Source organism: Python bivittatus, unplaced genomic scaffold (assembly GCF_059951505.1).
Source record: "Python bivittatus isolate LINGU-HERP-01145 unplaced genomic scaffold, Pbiv_v1 ctg000440_np1212, whole genome shotgun sequence".
Taxonomy (NCBI): Eukaryota; Metazoa; Chordata; class Lepidosauria; order Squamata; family Pythonidae; genus Python; species Python bivittatus.
Window position 1 is genome coordinate 1,516,716 of NW_028277063.1, and position 27,859 is coordinate 1,544,574.

At 46.0% G+C, this 27,859-nt stretch overlaps 2 protein-coding genes across 4 annotated transcripts; both read right to left on the reverse strand.

The window, feature by feature from the left end:
• Positions 1-238: 238 nt before the first annotated feature.
• On the reverse strand, positions 239-10,421 carry RUSF1 (RUS family member 1). Of its 3 annotated transcripts, none has more exons than XM_007433907.4 (15): positions 10,174-10,420; positions 8,775-8,932; positions 8,136-8,213; positions 7,718-7,832; positions 6,573-6,618; positions 6,211-6,243; positions 5,918-6,023; positions 5,604-5,705; positions 5,412-5,482; positions 5,017-5,201; positions 4,340-4,397; positions 3,972-4,042; positions 3,118-3,276; positions 2,227-2,304; positions 239-528 (listed from the first exon to the last, which is right to left on the reverse strand). In XM_007433907.4, exons 2-15 carry the CDS (start codon positions 8,922-8,924, stop codon positions 434-436), a joined length of 1,347 nt encoding a protein of 448 aa, XP_007433969.1. In that variant the 5' UTR covers positions 8,925-8,932; positions 10,174-10,420; the 3' UTR covers positions 239-433. The 3 variants fall into 3 exon arrangements, with proteins under 3 accessions (XP_007433969.1, XP_015744527.1, XP_015744529.1); XM_015889041.3 differs by having other exon boundaries at positions 8,775-8,937; positions 10,174-10,419; XM_015889043.3 differs by lacking the exon at positions 239-528 and adding an exon at positions 1,023-1,874 and having other exon boundaries at positions 8,775-8,937; positions 10,174-10,421.
• A 2,863-nt stretch (positions 10,422-13,284) lies between these two features.
• RNF40 (ring finger protein 40) lies at positions 13,285-27,577 on the reverse strand. Its single transcript, XM_007433910.4, has 20 exons — positions 27,423-27,577; positions 26,138-26,334; positions 25,116-25,283; positions 24,688-24,817; positions 24,111-24,344; positions 22,872-22,993; positions 22,635-22,781; positions 21,257-21,331; positions 21,022-21,141; positions 19,768-19,947; positions 19,453-19,588; positions 18,444-18,565; positions 17,489-17,994; positions 16,208-16,325; positions 15,638-15,787; positions 15,020-15,232; positions 14,758-14,883; positions 14,364-14,504; positions 14,115-14,216; positions 13,285-14,013 (listed from the first exon to the last, which is right to left on the reverse strand). The coding sequence occupies exons 2-20, from the start codon at positions 26,267-26,269 to the stop codon at positions 13,837-13,839; spliced, it is 3,099 nt and encodes a 1,032-aa protein (XP_007433972.1). The 5' UTR covers positions 26,270-26,334; positions 27,423-27,577; the 3' UTR covers positions 13,285-13,836.
• Between the last annotated feature and the right edge of the window lie 282 nt (positions 27,578-27,859).

Sequence of the window (27,859 nt, forward strand, 5' to 3'; positions counted from 1 at the left end):
TGCAGCTCTGTAAAGCATAGGAAAGCTGAAGCAAGATCATAAGTAAGATCATAAGGTTTCACTTAGCGACCACTTTGCTTAACGACCGAGTTTCCAGTCCCAATTGTGGTTGCTAAACAAGGATTACCTGTATGATTAAACACACCAACTATTAATCCTACGGTGCTGCTATGAAATATATAATAGCATTATCCCCAAAGGCAAAATATGTAAACACTTCATCACATTAAAAAAAAAATCGGAAAGAAAGGAGGTCTTATGTTGCTGACACCTCATCTTTATTTTAGAATTACAGCTGTGGTAAACTGAGACAAGGCAAATCCAACCCCATAGTTGTCTTTGTAAATGACAACCCCAAGGAAACCAGGATCCCCTCCTTTTTTAGGCCTGAACAAATCAGGTCCTTGGCATAAAAATTCTTCCAGAGCCATAGTCAGAGGGTTTTCTTCTCAGCACTGAGCCATTCCATGCGCCACTCCCCGGGGCCTAGGAGGTTCCGGTCGGTTACCCATCCAGCGGCTGTCAGTCCTTGGAAGCACAGAAGAACCCAAGTGAACAGAAAGGATTGGGTATATCCATAAAGATTTCACCTCGACCTTTGTTTCTATCTTTCTGGGGCAGAACAAGGGATACAAGTGTAAACAGCATTTGTAATGGATGGCGTGAGCGGGGAAGATTCTGGAATGCAACTCAAGGTTGTCAGGAGGGGGGAGACACATTCCAGGGCAGGCGCCGCCTCAGCCCGCAGCAAGAGCGCGGGAAGACGAAGAGGATGAGTCTCACCGGTTATAGCCACTAGTTGCTTTAGCATAGGTTGAGTCTGGCGAGACTTTGTCTATTAGGTGCGAGCTAATAAAGGAACTGAACTGTACTGGATTGCCTCATTGCTGTTCTTGGGCTGAACCTGACATCCATCTCGCCAGACTCAACCTATGCTAAAGCAACTAGTGGCTATAACTCATGAGACTCATCCTCTTCGTCTTCCCACGCTCTTGCTGCGGGCTGAGGAGGCACCTGCCCTGGAATGTCTCTCCCCCCTCCTGACAACCTTGAAGCTCCGTTCCAGAATCTTCCCTGCTTACACCATCCATTACACATTAGAAATTCAAAACTAGAGGTAGTCCTCACTTGCCCACTGCAATAGGAACCAGCAATTCTGTCACTAAGCAACACAGTTGTAAAGTGAAAAATCACGTGACTGTGCTCAACTTACGATGGCAGCTCATTATTTCTGGGTGTGGTCATTAAGTGAATCACCACAGATCATTAAATGCAATGTCATGTGACCGCAACTTGTGACTTCCTGCTGGCTTCCCCATTGACTTTGCTTGTCAGAAGCCGGCTGTGAAGGTTGTAAATGGCGATCATGTGAATGCAGGACGCTGTGACCATCGTAAATGTGCACCAGTTGCTAAGCACCCGAATCATGATAAAGCGATCACAGGGACACTGCAGCAGCCACAACATCTACGAGTTGTTATAAGTCGTCTTGTTCAGCGCCGTCATAACTTCGAATGGTCGCTGAATGAATGGTCGGTAAGCAATGACTACTTGTATCTGGTTTAATTAAAAAAAAACTGGGCAAAGCTCTGAGTGACACTCAGAAGCCACTGAGCACTGGGAGAGCTTTGTACAAAGATGATTTCACATCTTCCTAGGAAGGTACGAACGCCACTGTTCCAGGAACAAAAGGACTCTGGAATCTTCTGATGTTCTTCAGGGCTGCATTAATCCAGCTGTCCTGAGAAAGGTCCAGCATATATCTAAATCCCTTTTATTCAGCACTGGGGGGTAGGGATGGCGGCTGTGGCCTCAGAAGTCTCTGTAATCCCCCAGGTCCTCTTTCTGCGGCTGCTGAAAGCTATTCTGATCACCTGCTAAAAACTGATGGTGTCATTTCTCACTATTTTGCGGTAGAAAGCACATGAAAGCTGCTAAAACAGGCATTATCACAGTTAGAAAGCAGACAACCCCACCCCCCAATATTCCCACCAATCCCACCCACATGAATGCGACCCTCTCCTCTTGAGGGCCCTCAGCCCCCCTCCCCTCCCCAATAAGGGTGGTCCCTGGCCATCAACACGCTGCCATGCCCAACCGAGCTGAAGCATTTAAAGGTGTAGGTTGGCTCCATGGATGTAACCTGCTGAAAAGTGAAATTGGAGTTTTCTTGTGCTGAATCCAGGATTTAAAGGAAAACTCAGGTTCTAAATTTCCACCACGCACCTGCCAGGAATTTGGGAAATATCCTGTCCAAGAACTGATGCATTTCAGAATGTATCTTGGGATCCTCTTTATTGGATTCTGAAAAGCATGAAGAGGAAGAGAGAAAATGAGGAGCAACTTGCTCCGCAGATCTGTGCCAGGTGCAAGCAAGAGAAAGGGAGGGAAAAACCTTTGCAGACTGAAGAAGAGAAACAAAATTATTCTCCTTGAGTCCCTGGAAGGAGGTGAACTATAAATGCGAAGGAAATTAATCCACAAACAAGGTACAGGTTAGGTTACCAGGAATTGTAAAACCTTTTCCAAATGCTGCAGGAGAGAGAACAGAAGCAGCAGCCTGTTACCAACCATCTACCTTACCGAGCATCATCTATGATGAGCAACTCCCTTCTCCCCTCCCCAGAAGACTGGGGTAGCCTGATGTAGACCCCCACCTCCAAATCTCTCTGTCTTCCATGCTCCCACCTTCTCTTGAAAAGGTCTACCACAGAGTAGTTTTGTCAGTTGTAGGGCACATAATTGACATGAGGAAGGTGGTGCAAACATCTTGGTTTCATTTGCAAGCCTTTCCTCAACTGATCAAATCTGAGGAGGGCAAGTGAAGTGATCTCACAGGGAGAGGACCGTGGGAGGACATGTGGATACTCCTGCAGTGGGTCATACCATGAACCCAGCTGTCAACACACAATGTAATGTACTGGAATAAAAGGGCTGCAAACCTTGATAGACAATCAGGACCAGAGAGAGATGCCTCCCCAGCCCTTTCTAGTGAGAGATACCAAAAAAAGAACCTGCAATGTGGGTTTCCAGTCTCACCAAGTTATGGCTACTCCTCTGGATTGCCCCCTACTCCCAAGTCGTTTTTTCCTCCAAATTCACTTCCCAGGTCATCACCTTTACATAACTGATGCTGCAAATGCAGGAGGGACACTCTTTCCAAGGCACACATTCCCACATCTTGATGTAGCAGGACCTCTAGAATAAGGGCGTGGGTGTAGGCTTTAATCACATCCACACTGTCTGCTTGCCGATGGAGCAGGATAGAGATCGTCCCTACAGAGAGAGACAGGAGTCAATGAACAGACAGGCATGGGAAGATTCTGGATGTGCTCCCTCTTGTGATCACTTTACTATCAGATCTTCCACCAGATCAATGTTATTCTGATGGAGCAAAATGGGAAAGAAGTGAAATGGACAGCCCATTTTGGATAATGATCAAAACACTGCTGAGTTCTGAATATATATTCTTACATATATATTCTTCTTATATATTCTTCACTATATTCTTCACTATAGGTTATACCTCAAAATAAATTGCAATGCTGATAATTCCAAAGATCATTCTCAAAATATAATCATAATTAGCCCATATGTCAAGGAATAAGAATGATATAAAATCAACAGGCATGGTTGAGAAAGCATGCAAGGAGCATATCAGCCCTCTTCAGTTGTGTTGGGACTACAATTCCCAACCAGCATGGCCGAAGAGTTTCTGTGGCTCTGTGGATTATTACTATAACACATATCTCACCTTCTTCTAGAAGCTCAAGTTGGACCCAAGGATCTCCACTCAACCACCCCATGAGGTTGGCTGGGCTAAGAAATGGTGATTGGCCCAAAGTCAGGCAACCTTCACATGGGAACTTGATCTCAGATCTCCTTTATCCCAGCCCAAGACTATCCACCAGACCACACTTGTCTTCCCTGCCAGAAATTCACATCTTCCTGCAATATGATCACATACCCACCTGCTGGTCGGTTGAAGAAAATTAAGTAATTTGTAGTGTTGCCTTCAAGAGCTTTCTGGAAGTCAGCAACACTGATGGAGATTGGAGAAAAACATGAGTAGCAAAGGTTAAAGAAGGATGCTTTGGGGATGGGAAGACTCTCTCTTTGGTTTCCCAAAGAATATTTTCAGCACTGAGAAAAAAGTTTGCATCTTAGATGTCAGTGCCAGTTAAGAGTACACATTTCTCTGCTTTTTAAAATCCCTATAAAATATGCTCCATTTACTGTATTTGCTCACAGAAGCTCCCAATTAAAACCAATAATATAACTCAACTTTAAAAGAGTAAATTATACATCCAATTTCCTCAGAATAATGGAGGAAACTCACCTGGAAGTCACTGTATAAAGAGGAGTCCCAAGAGATATCTTGAGCTGCTGATGAAACCCTACATTGAAAAATGTGTATGAGCCGCAACCCTTTATTCGAATAATACTGACCAAATATTTGGTGGAAGTCTTGGCTAGGTGATAGAACATGAGCTCCACCACTACCAGAGTAGCTTCTCACACATGCCCACAAAACACTCTATTGGAGTTTCATGGTTTCCATCAAAAACTAGAACATTGTGGATTTACCTATCACTGCAGAACTTCTGATGACCACTAGATGGCAGCAAGGTGGCACAGAAAACACACGCTTTGCTCCCATCTAGTGATTCTTGCAGCTCAGATCTGGTTGTCCTGCCTATATCCCAGTGGTTGGCAAATTCCCACCCATGATCCTCATCTGGACTGCTAGATTGGCCTACTGGCAAATGAGAACTTGAACAAAGCTATTCTTCCTTACCAGGATCAGATCGAGGTAAACCTCCCTTCCTCAGATTAACTCTTGCACCCCTAGGAGAAGAACTGGAAAATAATCCCATGCTTGACACACACAGATTTCCATAACATTTTTTTTTTTTTGAAGCCATCCCTACGTCAATGGCCACTCTAGTCCATATTATCAACATAACCATTGGACATGGTACCACAGGATGCCTGGGATCGCGAGCCCTTAGTTACCTAGCAGAAGGGGCTCCTGAGGATTGATGATAGCAGGTCCAGGCACTTCTTCCCACTGCAAGTAATGCTGCAAGACTAAGTGGAGCCGGGCACGGTTAAGGGTCTCCATGCAAACCGCCCGTACTGCTTGATAGTTGGCGTAGAGATGGAGGATAGTGAAGAGAGCATAGAAGGCATAGGTGAGGCTGAAGGGAAGAGAACGAGAATTGAGAGAAAAGATTCCCCATCCCTACCTTTGTTTCACCAATCTCTCCCCTTTCTCTCCCTCACCATTCCATTCCTTTTATCCTTGTATATTATTCCTCCACAATCTGCCTGGTCTACACACACACACAGACACATGCACAGAGAGAGAGAGAGAGAGAGAGAGAATGAAAAAACAGCATTTTACTCACTGGAGATTGTCCGCTACAATAGGGATCAGGAAGAGACTGAAGAGTAGGCCAGCTAAGTTCACTAGCGTCTCCTGTGTAATGGGAAAAAGTCAGGAGAAGGTTAGAAGAAAGTAGGTTTAGACCAGAGGTCCTTCATGATCTCTTCTTGGCCAAGTCATGAGCTGGGTGTTTTTCTGTGATCCCTCATTTCACCTGGCTTCCATCTTTGGCTGATACATCTGCCATGTTGTCCCGGCGGGCCTGGTGCATGGTGAGAGCTGCCCGGGTGGCCCCTCCAGCCACACCCACAATGCACTGACACAAAGAGAAGACAGAAGAGAACAGAGCAGAAGAGAAGCTTTGTGTGCTACAAAAAGAGTGGTTGAAACTCTCACTGTTTCCACAACCAGCCCACCAGGTTTGCTCCCCCCATTTTAGAGACCAAGTCCTTAGTCTGTTGCTTTTACTCCACAGTTACTTCTAATATTGTCAAGTCAACTCCTCTTCTCTGCACACTTGGTCTTTACCTTGAAAAAGCCACTTGTGCAGACAATGAGTGTGAAGCATGCTGGGAAAGCTGGTGCCATGATCTCCATGAAGATGGCCACGTCATTGAGCACATCTGCAAAGAGTCTGGGCGGTGTTGTTGGAAAAAGTCACTTAGCTAAGATTAGAAATAAATCAGCTCCCCACCCCACCCCAAGCGTACCTCTTTGGTATGATGCCCAACTGTGGTAATGCATGAATGTGTACCTAAGGTTGGGCATGAGACCTATTAATTGGAAGTCAAAACTGAAGGAAGGGCCTTATCCCTCTTTACCTCCATTGCTTAGCATCACAATCCAGTTTGCTCCTAGAAAAGAAAAAGAAAGCAAACAAGGAAGTAACAGGGTTTTAAAATCTAGTTCCGGAAAGAGCTTGGGTGTAGACTATCACAGGAAAGCCCCAGGTTCATATCCCCACTTATCCATCAAGTTTCCTGGAATGACTGAGGCCCATCATGATGTCTCAGCCCACCTCACAGGAAGTTGTGAAGGTACTACTGAGGGAGGATGGATGAGTCATATATGCCAGCTTGAGTTCTTTGGAAAAAGGTGAGAAATAAATGAAATATAGACAGCCCCACCCAGAGATACCTGCCCAGGCTACTAAGACCAAAGCGAGGAGAGAAGCAGAACTCACCCCTTGCTCCAAGCAAAAGCAATTCGGCCCAACATTCCTGTTCCATCTGTCACAGAAGAGACATGAATTGTTTTCATGGCAACATAAGGCAGAGTATGAAAATACAAAAGTAACATGAAGAGAGATTTCTGAGACAGGGGAGACTAGGACTAGTAGATCTAGAGGAGAAGAAAGTGGGATGGGCTTAAACACATGATGACATGAAACTGAGAGCAACTTGGCTTCAGTGACCCTAGGCCTGACTAGAACAGAGATTCTATGCGAGTAGCACAATTGACTTTACACAACAGCCATATTTTATGCTTGCTCAACTTACGGAGCAGTTAATTGAAAGAACTGAGACGATCTAATTGGCCATCATGCCCAGCGCATTTATAAGGAGACGTTGACACGACTGATTTTGCATGCAAGAGACCAAATTTCCGCAGCAGTTTATATTGTTTACATAATGTTTTATGGATATTGGGTTTTTAAAATTGTTTTTAAGGTGTTCTGAGCCATCCAAAGTCACACCTACGAGAATATAGCTATAGAAATCAATTTAAGAAATAAAATAATAAAATAAATGACATCATTATGTAAATGGCATCATTTGTGTCACTTGCATGATGGGCAAATTATGTACATTGCCATAATGACCTACTTTTGGATTTAACAAATATTTGTGGATGATTAACACTCCTTCCCCCAATTAAATATCTACTATTTCAAACATCTTCACCAAATACAAGCTGGATTCACAAGCTGCACTGTCTCATAATGCAATCTCCTGGATTTTAGTTTAGCAATGACATGCAAACCAGACATAGTTGTTTGTAAAGCAGTGTTTAGAGCTCAGTGTTTTGTGTGAACCAGGTTACTTTGGCTTGTTCAACAGTGAACAAGAGTAATTTTGTATTGTGTTGTGTTTAATTCAAGAAAGCCACAAGGAAAAGTTATTAAACTACAGTCTTGGGAGGCAATTACATTGGATGAGGATTAGGAGGGGCAAAGAGGAGAAGTTCTCAGGAGGGTCTGGTGGCACAAGAAATAGGACTGGGTCAACAGGAGAGGCTTCAGAGTAGTAAGTGAGGAAGCCTGTGGGAGAAAGGTCTTCTGCCATGAGAACAGAGGGAAAGACCCAGAGAAATTCAAGTCAGGCCCACCTTTCAGAATCCAAGTGACAGTGGCAGCTGCAACAGTGGACGTCTCATCCCCGACCCCCACCCCCTTCAGCACCGCCTGGGTGGCCAGCGTCCCTGTGATGCTGCTTGCAAAGGCCTGCAAGTAGATGGGGGGGGGGATGCAGAGGAAGAGAAAAAGGGCAATAGTTGGAGCAGAATGAGGAACCCTTTGGGCCCAGTTCATCACCAGCTGGGGGTCCTCTTAGCTCACAAACCCAAAAACCCACACGCCCAAAGAACCAGTTAAAGCAACCCCCCCCCCCTTTTCAAAAATATGCTGTTCTACAGACTGGAAAACAGAGAGGCTGCCTTTCTGGATGCGAAGAGAAGGAAGGTTTGAGTTCCATGGATCCCATGGAAAGAGAGCAGCCCCACCACTCAGAAAAAACCACTTCCTCACCTGGATGGTGTCCCAGAACTGGTAGGCCAGGTAGTCCTTGCTCACACTTTCAGGATAACCCTGGGGCAGGAAGATCGACTGCAGGAAAGAGAAAGAGTGAGCCACCCCTTTCTGCCCATGGATCCCCTCTCATGTTTGCCAATCTGCTTGCATTTTCTTCCCTGGTGGCACAGCTACCCTGGTGGAGCACTGCAGTGATGCATCTCCTGTACTTGGCCAAAGTACCTCTGGCTCGCAGGCCACTGGCATGGCAAGGCTGCTCTCAAATCCTACAGCCAATGTGAATCCAAGAGGCAAGGGTGTCTCAGTTGATCAGCATTAATCTTTAGATAGGCAAAACCCATGGCCATATTCATCAAGATGGTAAAATAATTATTTGAATCCCAGTTGCGTAACCTGAGTCCTCAAGTGCCCAGAACTTCCGAAAGCAATGACTGCTACTCACAGATCTCTAAAAAATGTGCTGTGAAATTGTAAGATTCTTTGGGAACATAAAGGGAAAATTGTTAGAAGTATGGCTGGAGAGGATCAGATATAATCTATCTACTTTTAATTAATTCAGTCATCAGTTGGGCATCCCTTGCTGTCCAGTAGCTCTCTAAACTCTAAACCTTCTTAAAACCAGAACACTTTACCCACCATGAAGATATGACGGAGCGAATGCCAGTGCCGGTCTTCAGAGGCATCTGCGACACGGCTTAGCCTTCCGTTAGGCAAGGCCTGGTAATGCCGAGCAGATCGAGAGCTATAACTTTCCATGCAAAGCGTTTGTATCTCCAAGTCACTCATGACTGCCCCTGCGCTGTTAAAGATATGCAGCATTAATCAACTGCCTCTATAGCTCAGAGAAGATGCGATCAGTGCCTAACCGGATCGTGCAAGACAGCACTTTTCAAGATCTTTTCCAGCAAGAAAGCTGATCACTCAAGTAATCTGGTAAGTTTGCATATATATACATATACATATATATCTATGCACACATACACGTATACATACACACACGTACACACACACACACAATTTTTTTTTATTTACTTTTTAATATTATTAGCCACCCAGTCATGTATTTGAGATGGGCAGCCATATAAATCTATGTATGTATGTATGTTAAAAACTTGCCACTTGCAAAGTACAAAAAAAGCCTGTAATTGGATAATCTTTTCCCTCATTTAATTATACAAAATGGCTCAAGGCTGTACTCTTTTTTTTTTTTTTACAAGGATGGAGAAGAAGTAGTCCTCTAGAACAGTGTTTCTCAACCTCAGCAATTTTAAGATGTGTGGACTACAGTTCCCAGAAATCCCTCCTCGGCCACCTTAAGATGTGTGGACTTCAACTCCCAGAATTCCCCAGCCTCCCCAGAATTCTGGAAGGCGAAGTCCACACATCTTAAAGTTGCCAAGGTTGAGGAACGCTGGTCTGGCTGTTGTTGCGTCCTTCACCATTGGTCATACCGACGGAAAACTTGTAATTGGGCCACTCCTAAAAGATCAAAAGTTCCTCTGAGTCTATTTGGCAACGCACAAACAAGGAGCCTAGGCAACCATTCAACACAAGCAGGCAAGCGTTTCCGGCACCTGGTTTTTGAACACGCACATTCTCTGCCAGCAAACACGCTTTTGTGAAAACACAGGCTTTTAACCACCCATCCAAACCCCAATGTAGTGGAAGGACGCCACGTATTTCATCTTGAGAACTCCGTTTAAACAAAAACATATTAATGACGTGGCTCTAAAGGCTGAATCCTGCAATTCTAGCTCTCTTTACCTAACTGCGAGACCCACTGCGCAGAATAAATACTTTTATTACGTCCACCCTGGCGTGTTTATTGGGCAAAATTGCATGCCAGGCTAGGACCCCCCTCCGAGTTCCTGGGACGACAAGGCTGACTTGGAAGGAGAAATGTAGAGAAGCGCACAGTAAAATGCATTCAGATACTTTGTTTGCAATAGCCTCCCCCACCCCCTGCTGACTCTGAAAGCTTCACACGTTAAATGTCGGTTTCCCGAAGAATCGTCAAAGACAAGAAACCAAGCACCTTTGCAGAAGTGATGAAGATGGAAGTCCGCGTCTTTCCTGCCTGGATTTGAGTTAGGAACCCTGGAAGAAGTGGAAATATTTCCAAAGAACCCGATTCCCTTCCCCTAAAGGAGCATTTAGCCACGTCTTTAATCTACAGACAATGTGGCCGTGAAAGCGGCTCCAGCTGTCCACGACTGTAAACGCTGCTTTCGGCCAGGGGGAAACCAAAGAAAACGGCTGAATTGTAAACCCGACTTCATTTCAGTGCCGCGCCTTCTTCTTTCACAGAACTCTGGGAAATGTAGTCGTCCGTTATCCTTGCTCTAGCTCAGGGTTTCTCAACCTTCGCAGCTTTGTGTAGACTTCAGCATGATGACTGGGGAATTCTGGGAGTTGAAGTCCATGCATCTTAAAGTTGCTAAGGAGGGATTTCTGGGAATTGTAGTCCACACATATTAAAATCGCTGATGTTGAGAAACACTCTTCTAGAGGACTACTTCTCCATCCTTGTAAAAAAACGAGTACAGCCTTAAATGTACCATTTTGTATAATTAAATGGGGTAAAAGATTATCCGATGACAGGCTTTTGATGTGTGCATTAAATATCCCCAACAGATGCTTACAGCAGATAAAGGTATTGCCACTCTGCATTTAAAATATTTTAGTCTGCCTTTAAGGGCCTCAGAAATGCACAGAAAAGGCAAGTGTAATACAAAACAATTAACAATCATCAATATTAAGTTATAACCATTCCCAGAAAAAGTTAAAATGCAACCCATTTACAGAAGCACCTCAAGAGAAATAAATCCCCCAAAGAAATAGCGACTTTTCAGAGCTTTTCAAAGGCTTGTAATGATGAGGCCTGGGACCTCTGTTATTGAAAGGTACTGATGAGTGACAGTTTCGCCTGTTGAATTTCTGCTCTCTTAAAAGAACAGAAGGAATTTTACTCCTGAATGGATCCAAAGCATTACAGTTGCTGAGGCATTAAGAGGTTTATATTTCTTTCTGTAAGATGTCTTTAGTAATGAGCACTGTAAAAGGCAAAATAATTTGGAGCTTGTGTTTGAATTTTAATTTTCTGCTATGCATTCAACTCTTGATTTTGGGAAAGCAGAGTTTATTATTCCTACTAAAATATGAAAGGGGTGGGGGGAGGGCACTTGTGTTGTGCTTTTGTACACCTGTCTAGCACTGAGGCAGAATAGAGACCCATTCACACCAAGACCTATTATAATCTTAATCCAGGTCTGCTAGAAAATAAACTCTAACCACCCTTCTTTAAAGCAGTGCATCATCGCTCCAGCTGTAAAAAGTGCAGGAACAATGTGAGCACTTTTGCCTTCTCTGCACAGCCACAAAAGGACTTTCTTGCCAAAACACAAGACAATGGCAGGGAGTTGGGGTTATTTTTTTTTTCAACAAATCCAGTTTGTTCATATACTGGGATAGATCCTATGCTGGAACCCAGAACTGAAATAAGAAAGGCATTCATTTCCTGGAGTGACCCAGTTTAGCAGAAAGATAGCAAGAGAAGGAAAGGATCCACAAGCTTGTCTATCCCATCTTCTGGGAAATGTTCCTATGTTCTAGATGTGGAAGAGGAGCAGGTAACCATGACAGATCGTTAAACTGGATTTCTATATATGACTCAATTATCATCACTGCACTCTGATTGCCAGCCATCCAAATAATCCCTTGAGCGCGTGTTCTGAAGACCCAGTTTGAGGTCCTGTCCACTTTTCAAGAATATTTTTCCTTGGCATTTTTTTTTCTGCTTTTGCCCAGGACTTGAGTTTCAGCACCATCCACTGGGATCTACCCTGTCTTTCTTCCAGGGATCAAGGGAATACACATAGTGAGCTCTTCCTCCAATTTTTCCAACCACCACTCTTCAAGGAAATCTGGTTTGAGAGACAGGAACTGGCCTGTGCAAGCTTTCTCCAACCTCTTACTCTCAAAATATATTGAACACCAACTTCCAGAATGCACAGCCAAGAGCAGTCAGGCTGTCTGTTGGGAAAAGCTGCTAGGAATCAACTGCTACATCTTTTCATATTTGTGCAATATTTGTAGGACCACAGATCTGAAGTGGAGCAAACTGGAACATAAGTCATACAAAAAAAGAGCTAGAAACTGTATGTCCATTAGTAAAAGCTGCTTTTTTCTGGTGACTTTTTTTCACCAACTCCGAAGTGTGTCCTCGTCTCTAAACTGAAAGCTGTTGTACTGGTGTAGTGATGGTGCTGGAGTTGGAGGAAAGAGACCATGTTCTAGTTCCCCTTCATCCATGGAAACTCACTGGGTGACTTTGGGGGAATTGGGCGGGGGGGTTTTTTGCAACCAAACCTAGCTCACAGGGTAATTGTTGTGGGGAAAAATAGGAAGAGGGAGTGCTGTGTATATTGCCTTCAGCTTCTGAACAAATATAGGCTATACCAGTGTTTCTCAACCTTGGCAGCTGGAAGACGTGTGGACTTTAACTCCCAGAATTCCCCAGCCAGCAAGCTGAAGGCAAGTTGCCAAGGTCGAGAAATACTGGGCTCTACATTAAATGAGTAAGATGCAGCGCTAGTAGACCCTGCACCCCTTCACTCCTGCTACATGTCTTTGCATTGCTTCTTCGAAACAAAACACCTACACACACAATCCCTAAGTCACTATGTCTCTCCACGATCTTCAGTCATGGCTCCCCTTTAATAGCACCCCCACCATCTTTTTCTCACCTGAACAGCTAGGCTGTGCTTAATTGAGGCTCTAACCGCCAGGAATTGCTGCCCAAGGTACTCATGCCCCTAAATGTTCCTCTAGAACAGGGTGTCCCCCGAGGGAAGGGTAGCTCCTGGCCTTCTGGAAGCTCATAAAATGTTTGTGCTAGAAGGATTTACAGACTTGCGTGCTGCAGAGCTCCTGGTGCCAGGAACATTAATTGTAATTTTTACCCCAACGATGTCTTGTATTTCTGTTATTGGATGTTAATGCAATTGCTGCACTGGCTGCAGATAGATGTTGCTTTCGTGCTCCACTTAGAATCGCCTTGACTAAAGCTGTTTATAGTTTTGTAAACAAATAAATAATTCTCCAACCAGCAGACCACAGGTCCCAGAATAAAACACAGACACCAGGTTCAGAGGAACAGAGAGGAATCTTGCAGGGGCAGACCACCCCTACATTTATTTCCAAAACACTCAAGCAGTTCTTGAAATCCTTAAAAAATAGGAATGCCATTTTCAAGAGGGGGCATTAGAGCTGCATGACTGCTCCCAGCAGCCAGCGATTGAGGATCCTGTGTTAAGTTTGTAAAATGCTTGAAGAGAAACCACTGAATTCCAAGGCAAGTTGGAGAGCCTCTTCAGGGAAGGCTGAAAGGAAGAAGAGCAATGGAACAAGTTCTTCGGGATCCAGGGAAAGGATCCAGTGATACCCAAAGGAAAATCTGTGAGCAGGCTCAGGAAGGTACTCGGCAGGGAGAAGAGAGGGGGTATTTCGGGGATAGGGATCCACTTGAACAGGGACCTCAGGAAGTACCTTGGACGACTGAAGGGATCCCCAGACTAGAGCCCAAGAAAAGGTGGAACAGGTCCTGGTGGATCTAAGGCTGGTCTTGATAAGGTAAACCACGAGACCCCTGGGTAGTCCACGGATGGAAGGGCAAGTTAGGGGAAACAGGGCCAGATGCTCAGCTGATGTAGATCCGGTGGAAGTCATTGGCACCAAAGGCGGCATTGCACTTGGGGCATTTCCGCTGGCGGGTGTCGTAGCGCGTCTTGACACAGTCGAAGCAGAAGACGTGGAAGCATTTGGTGAGGACGGCGTCCTTCTTGCGCGTGTTGCAACACGGACACGTGAGCTTAGCCTGGGGATGTGCACAGACCACAGATGAGGCACTGGGGTATCCCAGACGGGCCTTTCCCCTAATTTACAAACCCAGTTTCTCCTGCTGGTCCCTCCCCTCACCTTGTACTCCTTGATCTCCTCCTGTAAGATCTCATCAGCATCTGCATACACCTCCACTTTGCGCTGTTTTTCCAGTTTGCGCCGAAGGCGAGATATGTCCTCCTGAGAAAAGCAGGCACATCAGAGAGTCCGGAGGGGGAGAGAAGCACCGTGATAAACCACGGCTGCATTCTTAGGAGTATCTCCTTGCAGCCATGAGATCTAATCGCCTGTTTCACCCATCATGGGCTTCCCCTTTTCCCCTTGTACCTGAGCTCTTTTGAGGTTGAAAGACTCCTTCTCTTTGGCTGCCCGGTTCTCAGCCATGCAGGTCTGGATCTCCTTCAGTTTAGCCTGCACGTGCTCCAGCTGCACCTTCAGGTCTTCCGCCAGCTGGGCTGCCTCCACTGCCTGCAAACAGAACAGGGCATCCAAGCTCCATCCACACCAACTTCTAAATGGTGATCCCCCTCACCTCCGGTTGCGAATACTCCCCATGAGATCCCAGAGATCCCATCCATCAAAATCCCATTTCTAGGGCTGCACTTGATACAGTTTTCTCTACTTTTTAAAAAATAAGTAGGGATTTTTTATTGGAAGTAATGAGGGCACCCACGGCCCACACTCACTTCCTCACTGGGTAGCCATCAGCCTGGCTCCTCACCTTCCTCTTGTTGAGCTCCAGAGCCTGGCTGCGCAAGGTGAGCTCTTTCTCCACGGTGCCCATATTGCCCTGCAGAACTCGCTCCTTCTCCTCCAGCTTTTGCACTACTAAGAGCTGCGTGTCCACCTAAGGAAAGCCATCAGAGCCACTCTGTTCAGAACAAATTCCAGAAGCCACCCTTTTCTGGTCTTCCTCTCATTTAACGGGATCTTCCTTCAAAGCTCTGATCCCCCAAACTGGTGGTGGTGGGGAGGCTGCCTACCTGAGACTTGAGGGCCAGCACCTGCTCAGCCAGTTCTTCCTTCTCCTCCCGCAGGAGCTTGTGAATCTGGTTGGATTTGATGCGCTCTGACATCAGCTTGAAGTTGGCGTCATCCTTCTCGCGCAGCTGCTGGTTTAGTCGCATGTTCTGCTCTTGCATGTCCTCAAAAGCTTGGCCCGTCACGTCCATCTCTGAGAGCAGAGCCTCTTCCTCCTGCCCCATAAAAATAAATAAATAAAAGCAATAGGAGAAACGGAGTTCTTCCAACTCTGTCCCCCACCCCAGCCCTTACTAGTAGCCTCATAACCACATTTTCTCCTTCTCATGCACACACATGGAGACAGGCTCTCAGCCCTGATAGGAGGAGCCCAGAAGCATCTGACCAGCCACAGCTTACCTAGATGGACTCCTGGACTGATCTGAATGGGTTGTTCTTACACATGCTAACCACCAGGTCTTGAGCCTCATCTCTATGAACGTGGTCCTCCACAGCAACCAGTGGACCAAGTCAAATGAGTCCATGGTTATGGAAAAGCTGGAGCCACCCTCAGAGCCTTTCTAAGCTCCCTCTCTGGGGCGCTGCTTCTGGCGGCACAAATTCCTCCCAGAAAGAAATACCTGCTTGGTTGCTGCCAGCTTTTTCTGCAGATGCTCAATTTGTTCCTCGGCCAACTTGATCTTACGTAAGGCATCCTCATCGGCCATTTTCTTGCTCTCTTTCTTCTCCTTCTCCTCCAGTTCACGGATCCTCACCCGCAGCTCTTCCACCTGCCAAAGGAATAAGTCAAAGAGAACAGGGGCAACTCCTAAGCCTGAGACCCCCCCAGGACAGAATCCTTCCAAGTACTGTACATCCTGCAGATCTAACTAAGATAATAAGCTCAATTACAAATGCCATGTGATTTACCCAGCCAACCCTTCTTTTGCGAGCTGGTTCTTCCCTACATGAGGTAACCACAGCCATTTTCTTCATTTAGTCACATCATCTTGCCCAGAACCAGATCCTGAAATGCTCTGTTATGGCATTCAAGTGTATGAAACTATGGCAGCCTCTAATCGGGCTGAGCTTAGCAGACCCAGGCACTGGAGTGACATACAGGTCCAGGTCTTCTATGACAAGAGGGTGGGCAGATGAACTGGAACTTGGGGAAGACTCCCATCTCCACACAGGCCACACCTTTGTCTCACCTCAGCTTTGGTTTTCTTCTCGGCTGCCATGAGTTGCACTTTGTCCCGCTGTTCCTTGGGTGCTGACTTGTACATGTCCAAGAGAAGCTTCATCTCCTTCTGGCTCTCCTGAGCCTTTCTGGGAAAGGAAACCGAATCCACGTGAAGAAGCCCCAACTTACAAATGAGGGACCATGTCATTTCTTGACTATCAACCACAGGACAGCAAATTCTAGGTTTCCTCGGGGTCTAAGAAGCCTATCAAAGCTACGGGTTGCAGGAGGAAGGGGATCTCTTATGAAATTGCAGGATGAGATCAATTATTATAGCATCCTGTAGAGAAGGGTCCCTCAACCTCAGCAACTTTAAGATGTGTGGACTTCAACTCCCAGAATTCCCCAGCCAGCCATGGGAGTTGAAATCCACACATCTTAAAGTTGCTAAGGTTGAGGAACCCTGCTGTAGAGAGTAAGGAAGACAACCTTGATAGAAATACACAGGAACTGTTAGCTGAGCAAAAGGGACTGAAGCATTTTTTAAGCCCAGAATGGTGAGATATCATTTGAAAGTAGCTCAGGCAGACACCTCCTAATTCACTGAACTGTAAGAAGAGAGATAAGGTATTTTATTTATTTATATTTCAAATTTGGTCACTGCCCATCTCACTAGAAAGTGACTCTGGGCGGTTTACATTAAAAACAAAAAATAAATATTAATTAAAATACAATTAAAACACAATAAACACCATATTCATACATAAATATCTTCCAAGGTGCTGCAGGTAGAAAGGATAAGAACATACAGGAGCATCTTCAAGGTATGGCACAATCAGACCTGCAAGACTCTGCTACTATAGCCAAACCCAATAAAAATAGTTCTAGCCTTCCTGTGATGTTGATTTCTTGGTCTGGTCTACCTGGTGGAAGCGACACCTCCTGACAGATTTTTTTTCCTTGCAATAATCCTTCTTCCTGGGCCAGTCATCAAGGAATGTTTGTTGAGACTCAAGGCTTCCAATGGCAACACTCACAATATCCAGGAATGCCTCTGCTTGAATAGTGCCCTAATCCTCCTCTGGTATGTATGGGTACACAGCAGCTCCTCGGAGTCTCAGGATGGGCAGAGATCCTACCCAGGTGAGACTTTTTCCCTTTTCAGCCTAACGTGTTTTCCAGATAGAACAAACCCAGCACACTCTCACCCTTTCTACATTCCAGGCAACCTTCTCACCCTAGTTTCAAAAACAAAACCCACTCGACTCCTCTGCCCACCAGGCCAGCCTTCCCTTTCCCCAAGGCTCACTTGAGTTCAGTTCGTAGCTGCTTGAGCAGATCTGAATCTTTCTTCTTGGCATCTTCGCTACCTCCGCCACCTTTCTGCTTCTCCCGATCCCTTGAAGAAGAGGAGGAGGAAGAGGAGGAGGAAGAAGAGGCCTCTTTGTCACGATCCCGTGACCTCTCACGGTCAACGCCCCGGTCTCCACCACGTCCCTTGGACCGCTCAGGCTCCTTGGCACGGGGTGGTGGCGGTGGCTGAGGAGTGGGAGGCTGGGGGGCAGAGGTCTCCTCTTCTTCCTTTTTCACTCCCTCAGGGTTCCCAAGCAGCTGAGGAGACACCACCTCTTCCTTGGGCTCCTTCTTTACTTGCACCTCCTTGAGTTCCTTCTTTACTTCGGAGGGTGCTGTTTCCTCCTCCTCTTTAAGAGGGGCTACCCCAGGGGGGCCCAGTGGCCCCCCAGAGTCTTCGTTTCCTGGGGTTGGAGGTACAGCGGCCAAACCAGAAGGAAACCCACTCTGTTGCATGCGAACCTGAGGAAAGAACAAGCCAACAGGCACTTTAGGACGAGGTGGCAGCCAAGCCTGCATTCAGACACCCCGTTTGATTTCATTGTCCACTAGTGGACTAAACAGAGGATAGGACAAACTGCAAAAGAAGAGAAATGAACAAGCAGCATCAGCAGAGGAGACCACCACGGATGGCAGGAAACTGGTATACCCACAGGTATACCTACAGGTATACCCACAGTAAACCCTGCCAGATCTTACATTCACAGTCAAAGCACATTTGAGCATTGATTCCTTTTTCAATGAAAAGAAAAGAATATCAAGATGATCTGCAAGTCCTCAGGTTCCTGACTCTCAAGCAGAACGATGTTCTTCCCGAGGGTTCAAATCTAAACCAGGCAGGAGAGAAGGGGTGGAACCCCATCCACCTGATGTCCAGGCCTCCCTTCCACCATTCCCCCTGGGAGACCCACCTTGTTGATCTCAGCCTGCACCTCCCGCAGTTTGCGCTTATACCGTTGCACGTCTCCCTTCAGCTGATGGTTATGATTCTGGAGGCTGCTAATGAGGTGGCGCATCTCCCGGTTGATGGGACCTCGGATTCAAAAAGGGAGGCAGAACAAGTGATTTAACAGCTTTGTCCACCCCAGTTCTCCACAGAGGTGTTCAGCATCTCTCCTCCTCATTTGTTATTTAACCTTTCATTCAGGAGCTCAAGGCAGTATACATCATGTTCCCTCCTCCTATCTTTTCCCACAACAACCACCCTGTGAGGTAGGTTGGGGCCAAAGTCCCCCAGGGAGCTTCTGGGGCTGAGGGAAGCCTAGATCCTGGGTCTCTCCCTCCTAGTCCAACACCTGAACCACTACACCACACTAGCTCTAAAAACCCAAATTTTGAATTAAAAAAAAAAATCTTTTAAAAGACTAGTGGGAGCTCCAGCCCAACATTTATTAAAAGAATGTCTATACCACTTCTCATTACAAAGAATCCCAAAGTAGTGTAGAGTAACCAGAGAGACCTTTCAAACAATTAAAAATGACTAAAACCGTTTTTTTAAAAAAAGACAAACAAACTGGAAGGATGATTTAAAAGTGACTCCACACTGGGGATAACCAGAGCCTTTCCAACAATCAGAATGTGGCAGGGAAAGATTAGGTTTCTTGGGGGAGGAAAAAGATGAGGAGAGAGAACACCAGTTGGTATCCTCTCCTTGTGGCCAGGAATCAAAGACCTTGAAGGAGGAGGGAAAGGCCATCTCCTGACCATGGCAGGTCTCCAGGGCAGGAAAACCATCTGTTACATCAGTGTTTCTCAACCTTGGCAGCTTTAAGATGCGTGGACTTCAACTCCCAGAATTCCTGGGAGTGCTGGCTGGGGAATTCTGGGAATTGAAGTCCATGCATCTTAAAGTTGCCACAGTTGAGAAACACTGCGTTAGGGCATACTGGGCTCCCCCAACAATGAGGAAATGCAGCTCACCAGCTTGCTCGTTGGCTGCCAGGTTCTGCTCAAATTCGATGCGCAGCATCTCGTACTCCTTGCGCACCTGAGCCAGGGTGTCCTCCAGCTGGATCACCTCCGTCCGCAGCTTCTTCTGCACATTCAGCTCATCACTCTGTCGTCAAGGAGGGGGAAGCGACATCAGCCCCGAGGAGGCAAAGTATGCATCCAAGAGGCCCTGCTCTCCTTAGTAGCACTGCGGTTGTAACACGTGTTCTGAACGTACGATGACCCATGGCCGAGACCAGGAGACAGAGAACACCCCAGTGCCCCTTACAGCGGGGCGGGACTCACCTCCATGTGCTCGATGTGGCGCAGGTGGCTGTTCTTGGTGGTGAGAAGCAGGGCCCGGGCCTCATCGAGCTGTGTTTTCACCTGCAGGCTCTCATTGTACAGCAGTGAGAACTGGGACTGTAGCACTTTGTACTCCAGAGTCTCCTTCACGGCCTCTTCGGGAAGACTCCGCAGCGCCACCTTCGGGTCAGCAGTACAGAAGGGAAGCAAGCCAGATGCAGGGCAACACTGGATGCGTTATCCACAGAGCAAAGGGGGTGGGGGTGGAGAAGCATTCCCTCTCACTGGCCCAAACAGCTATTTAAAATCTCTACCCAATCTTCAGCAACAGATTAACACCAGGTACCAAAATCAGTCTGAGGCCTGAGGCTAGCCGCTTGATCTTTGAGATGCTGCTTACAAGCTAAAGCAGTGTTTCTCAACCTTGCCGACAATAAGACGTGTGGACTTCAACTCCCAGAATTCCCCAGCCAGCATGGCTGGCTGGGGAATTCTGGGAGTTGAAGTCCACACGTCTTAGAGTTGCTAAGGTTGAGAAACACTGAGCTAAACAGTGATAGAGCTTGTGTGGATTCATTTATTTCTTGGAGGAAAATGGCTTATTTGCGATTATTTGGGCAGGAAGCAAGATATAGGTTTGAGGCTCCCAGAAACAGATGACCTGGGATGCCGCAGATGAATAAAAGGTAGCTGGCAGTAGAATATGGTGGGAGATACAGGTCGAGTAGAATTGTCTCATCCTGCTGTATCACTCAGAAATGTTTTATCAGGGACAGGAGTGTAACTGCCATCGCAGAGAGTGAAAGCACTGGATTAATAAGACTAAAAGAAGAATAAATGTTGAGGGTTGGAATTCTGTCTTTGAGGCAGGGGTGAATAAAATGCAACCCCACCCTCCTTTTTGCAACTCCTGGAGCTCCCCAAAATCACAAAGCTAAACACGGGTGGCAAGGCACTGAGTTCAGAGCAGTGTGATCCACTTAAAACTGTACTTAAAACATACACAGTAAAATGGGTATAGTAAGCTTCTGATTGGGTTAATCCACTGATTATAATGAAAAAAAGCTGACCCGATTCCAAATATTGCAAGAACAACAATTAAAAAAAACCTGAATTCCAGCCTTGTTCCCTCTGACGTCACTGAATGCTTCCTGCATCCCTCAGTCGCCAAAATATTTTTAAAAGTGCAGGCTGAATTAGTTCTCTTCCAGCTTAACCCTGCAGGGTGTTTTTATTCGATACCTATGCAAATACCTTAAGCTTCTCATTAGTTCTAACAGCCTGCTGCATTTCTTGCTGCAATTTCTCCAGCTCTGCCATGCGACTGTTGGCAAGTTCTTGATTTTCTTCCAGCTCTGCATTCAACATCTCAAACTGCAAAGCAAACCCAAATTAAGTCAGCAAAAACTCGCACAGGAAGTGTTGCGAGACCCAAGCCTTGCAAGCTGCAGTGCTACAATCTACTTTCCAGTCACGTTCTGCTGCTTACCTTCTGCATGCTAAGGGTGATCTGGCCACCCTGGAACCCACCAGAACTGCCTGATGCATAGTAACCTGAATTCAGCTGCCAAAGAAGAGTGAAAATTAGTAACCTCTAAAACAAAAGAGCAAATGTACTGAAACACATCTATATGATGGTGTGAACAAAAACTTTCACAAGGTGTCTGTCCTTGCATAACGCTGAAAGATTAATTTGGTGTGCACAGAACTGCATTTTTTGAAACAGTTATGTATTTAAACGGGCCTCTGCAAAGCTAGTCACAATGCTGGATTTCAATAGGCTTTGCCTGCAATAGTAGATTTATTTATTTTATTTATCAAATGTATATGCCATCAATGTTCAAGACTCACAGAGGCTTTCAACATACTAAGATATAATAAAAAATTCAATAACATTAATATATATTTGAATTATAATAATTCAAAAAAAATTAACAATTTATTATATTGTTAAAAACACAATACTTAACTGTACCAATAATTATGGCGTCTAGCCACAAAATATAGACATCCAAGTACTGATAGCTTGATTAAAAAGCACAAATCACTGTCAAATTCGTTTAATGCCCTCTATTTTAATGGTGGGGAGGAGAAAATAAGCCCTTGCCGTCATTACAGGGGGGAGAGAAGCAAAGCAGTCCTTGCCGTGTCAGGTTTATCTGACGCTCTTGTTAAAAAGTTTGATCTGAACAATCTGACCACCTTTCCAAAATCCAAGAAATATCATCTTTGGCTTTAAAAGGTTGTTGGATCCATGAGGTCAGTCACAACTAAGAGATCTGTCTCTTGTCTATTGAGTGAACAGATCCATCTTTCCCAAGGGGCAGGTGAGCTGATGTGGGGGAAAGAAGGAATTCATAATTGAAGATCAGAAATTATCTTGGCACTGAAGACTCAAGCCTTCTTTCACTTCACAGCATATATCACTTTCGCTGCTTGAAGTACATGGATTGATGTAGGACCAAAGTGGTAAATATGCTGTTTATCCAAACTCTGCTGAACTGCAATTGCCAGCGTTCCTCCTCACTAACCATGATGGCTGAGATGGCTGGGAGTCGCAGGTCAGCAAGATCTGAAGGGCTACAGCTTTCCAAAATGGCCTCCTGAAACTGGATAACCCACTAGACCTCCTCCTGCTCAGAGAAAAGCAGACAGCGTGACCAAGGCAGGGGCTACAAGACAAGCTTCTACTGCTTCACTTGCTGCCTGGGTGTCCTTCAGCATAGGGAACCAGAGAAGAAGAAGGTTTGGCCTTTAGGACTTTACATTCAGAAGAGCGCTCCCTCCCTTGCCCAGTAGTTACAATTCAGTGAAAACAGGCAGCCCTCCAGCGAGAAGAGAGGGGACTGCCCAAAGGCTGTTCTTGCCTGCTCCAACGCTTCTGCCAGGTGCTTGTTGATCTTCTGTTCCCGTTTGCGCAGCTTCTCGATGTCCCATTGCAGGTCCTCAATAGTTGTTTCCATTTCCAGCACTTTGGTCTCTGATGAAGTCACTTTGTCCTGCAGTTCTGTGTACTGAAAAAGAGGCAGATCTCAGAACAGCTCCTGCCCCAAGCCAGCAGCAGCCACAAGAAGCCCCTGAGGATGATGGGGCAGGGAACCTACCTCCAATGAAATTTTATGGTGTTTCTCCTGCAGCTGGGTGATTAGGTCCTGCAGATGCCGGTTCTCTCTCGTCAGTTCCTTGTTGAGGGCCTTCACAACTTCTTCCAGTTGGTCAAACTCCACTGCAGAATAAGACATCACCTCTCAGAACTTGAGCTTCCCAACTTTCTCTGCCACTTCCCCGGCTCCAAACTTTATTGGGGACCAATGGCTCTGAAGGCCATCTGCTGGGAGACTAGTGGCCTTCCTTGTGCAGTTGACTGGCCACTGTGAGAAGAGACTGCTGGATTAGATGAGCCAGGGATCTGATCTAGCAAGGCACTGCTTATGTTCTTACATACATATATTTTGCTTCCCCAGAAGACCCTTTTCCTGATGTTTCTTTGCTTTGAGCCACAAGCTTAAGCAACAAAACACCCAAGGTAAGAGCACTGTACTTGGATTGAGTTAAAAAAATCCTCTCTAGAGGCAAAATTATTTTCTTCAATCCTTACTATGGAAATACAGAACAGCCTCCCAGAATAACTGCAAATTGTCAGGCCACAGAAATGTTGTTAAAGTGTATTTTAAAAAGTGCCCCCCTCCCCGCAGAGATAAAGCATATCATCAGCCAGAGCACAAAGAACCTTCTGCTATGGGATCCTTCAAGTAGAATTGAAGATCTGACTGAAAAAAAAATTCTGAATTATTAAGTATTTAGGAAAAAATGTTTAATGCAGATTACAAAGTGCTATTTTTATAAGGCAGGGACACCCTAAAAGTTAGTAAGTAGAACTAGGTTATAGTCTGACACACAACACTATATGTGAATGTATCCATAACTATATGTTCACTTTTGTAACTCTATCAAGCCATCTCTTCTAACTGGGACCAGCACTCTCCCAGTTCTTTGAAAGTTTCCGCTTTTAGCATCCTCACACATCAGTCTGATGGAGTTGTCCATACAAATGTTTTCTGTCTCAACTAACTCTACATAGTAGCACATCTGCAAGATGTCTTCTGCTTGGAGAGGGGATATCAAAAATGCACACCTGAACCAATTCTCCTCCCCACAACCAAACCTGCAGTAAATTACCTACATGGAATGACAACATGCAATCCCACTTTCCCCTCATTTCCCTCCTTGAGCTTTCCAAAACCCGAGGCCCCAGATCCTCCACTTTGGGAGCAATTTTAGAGACAGAATGGGCAGCGAGAGGCACTCAAAAAGGTTCAAAGGTACCCCCAGCACAGTCTCACCCCGAGCATGGATCTTCTGGCAGAGCTCCTCTGTGCGCCGGTGGATCTTGTCAGAAACCTCCACAATGCGGGAGACAGCGGCTTTGGAGAACTCCATGCGTTCTTGGAGCTGCAGCTCGATTTCTTCATTGCTGCTGCTGGCCAAGGTGGCCAAGAAGGAAAGGGATGGCTCATTCAGCACAAGGTCCCCAGCCTTCCAGGGGGCAGGGGGCGTAACGGGGGACAGCACTGCCTCTGGATGGACCAAAAGAAAAGAAAAAGGTCAGTGTTGTGGGCAGGAGGGAGAACTCTTCATCCACCTCCACCATGTTTAGCATAGTGGCTAAGGTGCTAGGCTAAAATATGAGAGACTGTGAGTTCTAGTCCTCCCTTAAGCATGAAAGTCAGCTGGGTGACTCTGGGCCAGCTGTTCTCCCTCAGCCCAAAGGGTTGCTCACAGGGTCGTGGCTGCGGGGAAAACAAGAGCTGGGAGCATCAGATATGTACACTGCCTTGAGTTGACCAAAAATAAAGGCAACACAAAACATCTAATAAATAAATAAGCAACATGTTCTAGAATGCAGGAACCTGGCCTTACCTCTCCTTTCAGAACTCTCTAAGAGAACAGCTTCCAAATCTGATCCTGGGATTTCCAATTTGGGCTCCTCTGGGACCTGCCCACAGTCTCCATCGTAACGTCTTAGGAGGACCTGCACTGTTTCATCTAGCTGTAGGAAGGAAAAAAAAACCCTCTGGAACTGAAGAAACAGAAATCAGAATTTTGAGAGACATAAACAGAGCTGAGCATATAGGAGGAAGGCAGCTTCCAAGCACAGTACAAACTATGGCAGTATTCTCTACTCTGATTCTGCCAAACACAGAGAAAAGTTAAGAAACAACAATAGCTTTATTTTTTTGGGCCCCTAAAAATCCTGCTTAACCCTTTAAGGTTCCCCCAGTATATGTAAACTTATGGATTAGAAACTGAAAGGAAAAACAGGAGATCAGCCAGGAGGGCCTTCTGACCTGCTTCCAGTAGCGGTTGACAATCAAGAGGGTCGCATCATCAGTGGCCTGCCTCTTCTCCAGCTTCTCTATGCGCTCACGCAACTCATCCTCAAAGGCTTGCCGCTGCTCCAGCCTTTCTGCCAGCTTCTTATTCTTGAACTGAAGCACCTTGAGGTCCATCTCCTCCTGCAAAAGCAGCCACCCCAAGTCACATCCAAGAATGAAATCATCTCTAACAAACACTTCTACGTTCTAACAATCGAGCCCACCAATCTGTACCCCAATACCTGGTACTCTCCATAACAGCTGGAGTGTAATTCCCCTCAACCCCACCCAATGGCCTTGCCAGCAAGAGATTATGGTAGCTGCAGTCCAACAGATCCAGAGAGCATCAGACTGGGATGACTACAAAGCACATTATAACTATATCATGATCACACCCAAACCTTCAACACAACAAGAGTGAGGGATTACTGCCTGCATGTCTGCTTTTTCCTCACTTGCCTTCCCATCATATTAGTAATCTACTAATAGCAAAGTCCTGAATCAAAACCAATCTCTTTTGCTCCTTAAGAATAAATGTGATTGACAAAATAAGACCGGAACATACTTCAAATAGGATGAACCATTATCCACTCCTACCCAGTGATTCTTAAAAATGAACCTTTCACAGAAGCTACATAGGCATAAGACCTAAGACCTTACATAAGCCCTAAGGCAAGAGAGAGAGAGAGAGCAAGCGTGAGCAGGAAAATCAGGACTGGCTTTCAACAAGACCACTACAGCAATCTTTTAGAAGCCACTAAAGTAGATGGGCCTACATCCAGTTTTCAAGCAAAATTCTAAGCCTAAGACTTTTCTGGCCTTGCTCTATAATTTTTTTTTGGTTGTTTCCTGATATCTTGAATTCTCATTTTATGAATACAGGATCCATCTATATGTGCAAGTGTTCTCAACATTTGTTTCTAAGTGTTGGATTCTAAAATAAATTGCTACAGACTTTACTATATCACTCTGCATTTCATCCTCAAATCCCTCACCGTGGAAGAGATGCCCCCAAGCCGGATAGGCTCAATCAGAGTGGTGGTAGTCTTCTCCTCCCGGTTGGCTTTCTTCTCAGGAGGTCCTGCTCCTCCATCTCCAGCGGCCCGCTTGCTTCCAGCTCCTGACATAGTGACTTTCAGCAGGGGGCCCAAACACAGGAATCAGGTGGTTGGCCAAGGAGAATGCGCTTCAGCTAAAAAAGAAGGGAAAAAAGAAAAAGTTGCAGTTACTCCAAAGCAAGACAAAAGTGGTAGTTAATGCACAGAACGTCTAAACCACCAACTTGAACCTGGTCAGAAGAGAGACAAAAAAAAAAGAATGCTAGCACAGTTCAGAGGAGGGCAGGTGAGTGCAGAAAAAGAAGTACACAGACATCACAGGGCTTTTGACGGAGAATATGAACAAAAACAAGGAGCAACAGATTTTATTTTATTTTATTTTAAGGATTTATCTGGGCACCCAACTGGCAAAAGTGCAAATCTAGGCAGCGTACAACAACAAAAAAAGGAATTTCAAAATCTTTCATAACAAAACAACCCAAAAGCAACAACAACAAAAGCACACAGTCAGGGTCCACCAACATATTCCACACCTCCCAGGTTGAGGTCATCCCACATCCTGGCCCCAACAGCCAGGTCTTTGTGGCCTTCCTGAAGGCTACCAGGGTTGGGACCAGTCAAAGTTCATGGGGGAGATCATTCCGCCAATGCCAAACCAATACTGGGAAAGGAGCAGCCATTAAAAACTGCAAGCGAGGAAGAACAACAAGGGTTTCCCAGCACAGACCTGCTACTTCTCCATCACAAGGTTTCTAGAAGAACAGCCAGCGGGGTGGCTGGGTGCTATCAAGCACTCTAAGGACGGAGCACAGAATTGGGAATAGTGAAGTAGAGAAGGAGCAAGGGAAACTGGAAGAGGAAAAAGGGATGGGGGGACTTGGGTGGGAAAAAGGGAACAGAAACAGCCAAGGACTGTAAAACTCTGCCTTTTGGGGGTTGCTTAAGAAAAGGGAAAAAACCGACCGAATTTTGGTTGCCCTTTCTCATAAGTTTCCTATTTCCACCTAGAGTGACATTTCAGAGAATGCTTTCCCCAAAGAAGCCCTCGTCTCAACCACAAATTCCAGTATCAGTCACAACATGTATTTTAAAATACAGAATAGGAAGGAAAGGTCCGTTTGCAGAAAGGTAGGCAAGGTGGGAGACCTCAGTGAGGAGAGGGGGAAAGGGAGAGGGGCGAAAGGAAAGCCTCCAGTGAGGGAGAGGCTGCCCAACCACTCACCGGCCCAGACAGGTACCCCGTTCCTCCATAGCACCCCGCTCGTTGCGACGCTTCCGACGAGCAACGCCAGCGCGGCTACCGCGCATGCTCGCCCGAGCCTCTTCCCGGCGGCCCAACCCCCGCCTCCGCTCCCGACGGAACCAAACGTCCGCAGTGCGCAGACGCGGACGCTACCGCTAGGCAGGCGACCAATGTTCCTGCTCTCCGACGAATGTAGGGAAGTGGGCGGGATTATTGTTCTAGAATTGGTTGGGAGGGGGCGGGGCAAAAAGGCGATTGGGTAAAGCGCGGAAGAGCTTGGGTTCTGGTCCACTCTGATTGGAACCTACTCTCGCGAAAATAGCTTCACCGGAGCTACGCTAACGTATTGGCTCTTTCCTTCGATTAATAAGATTGCGATAGAGATAGAATAAATAGAGACAACTAACTGTTGGATT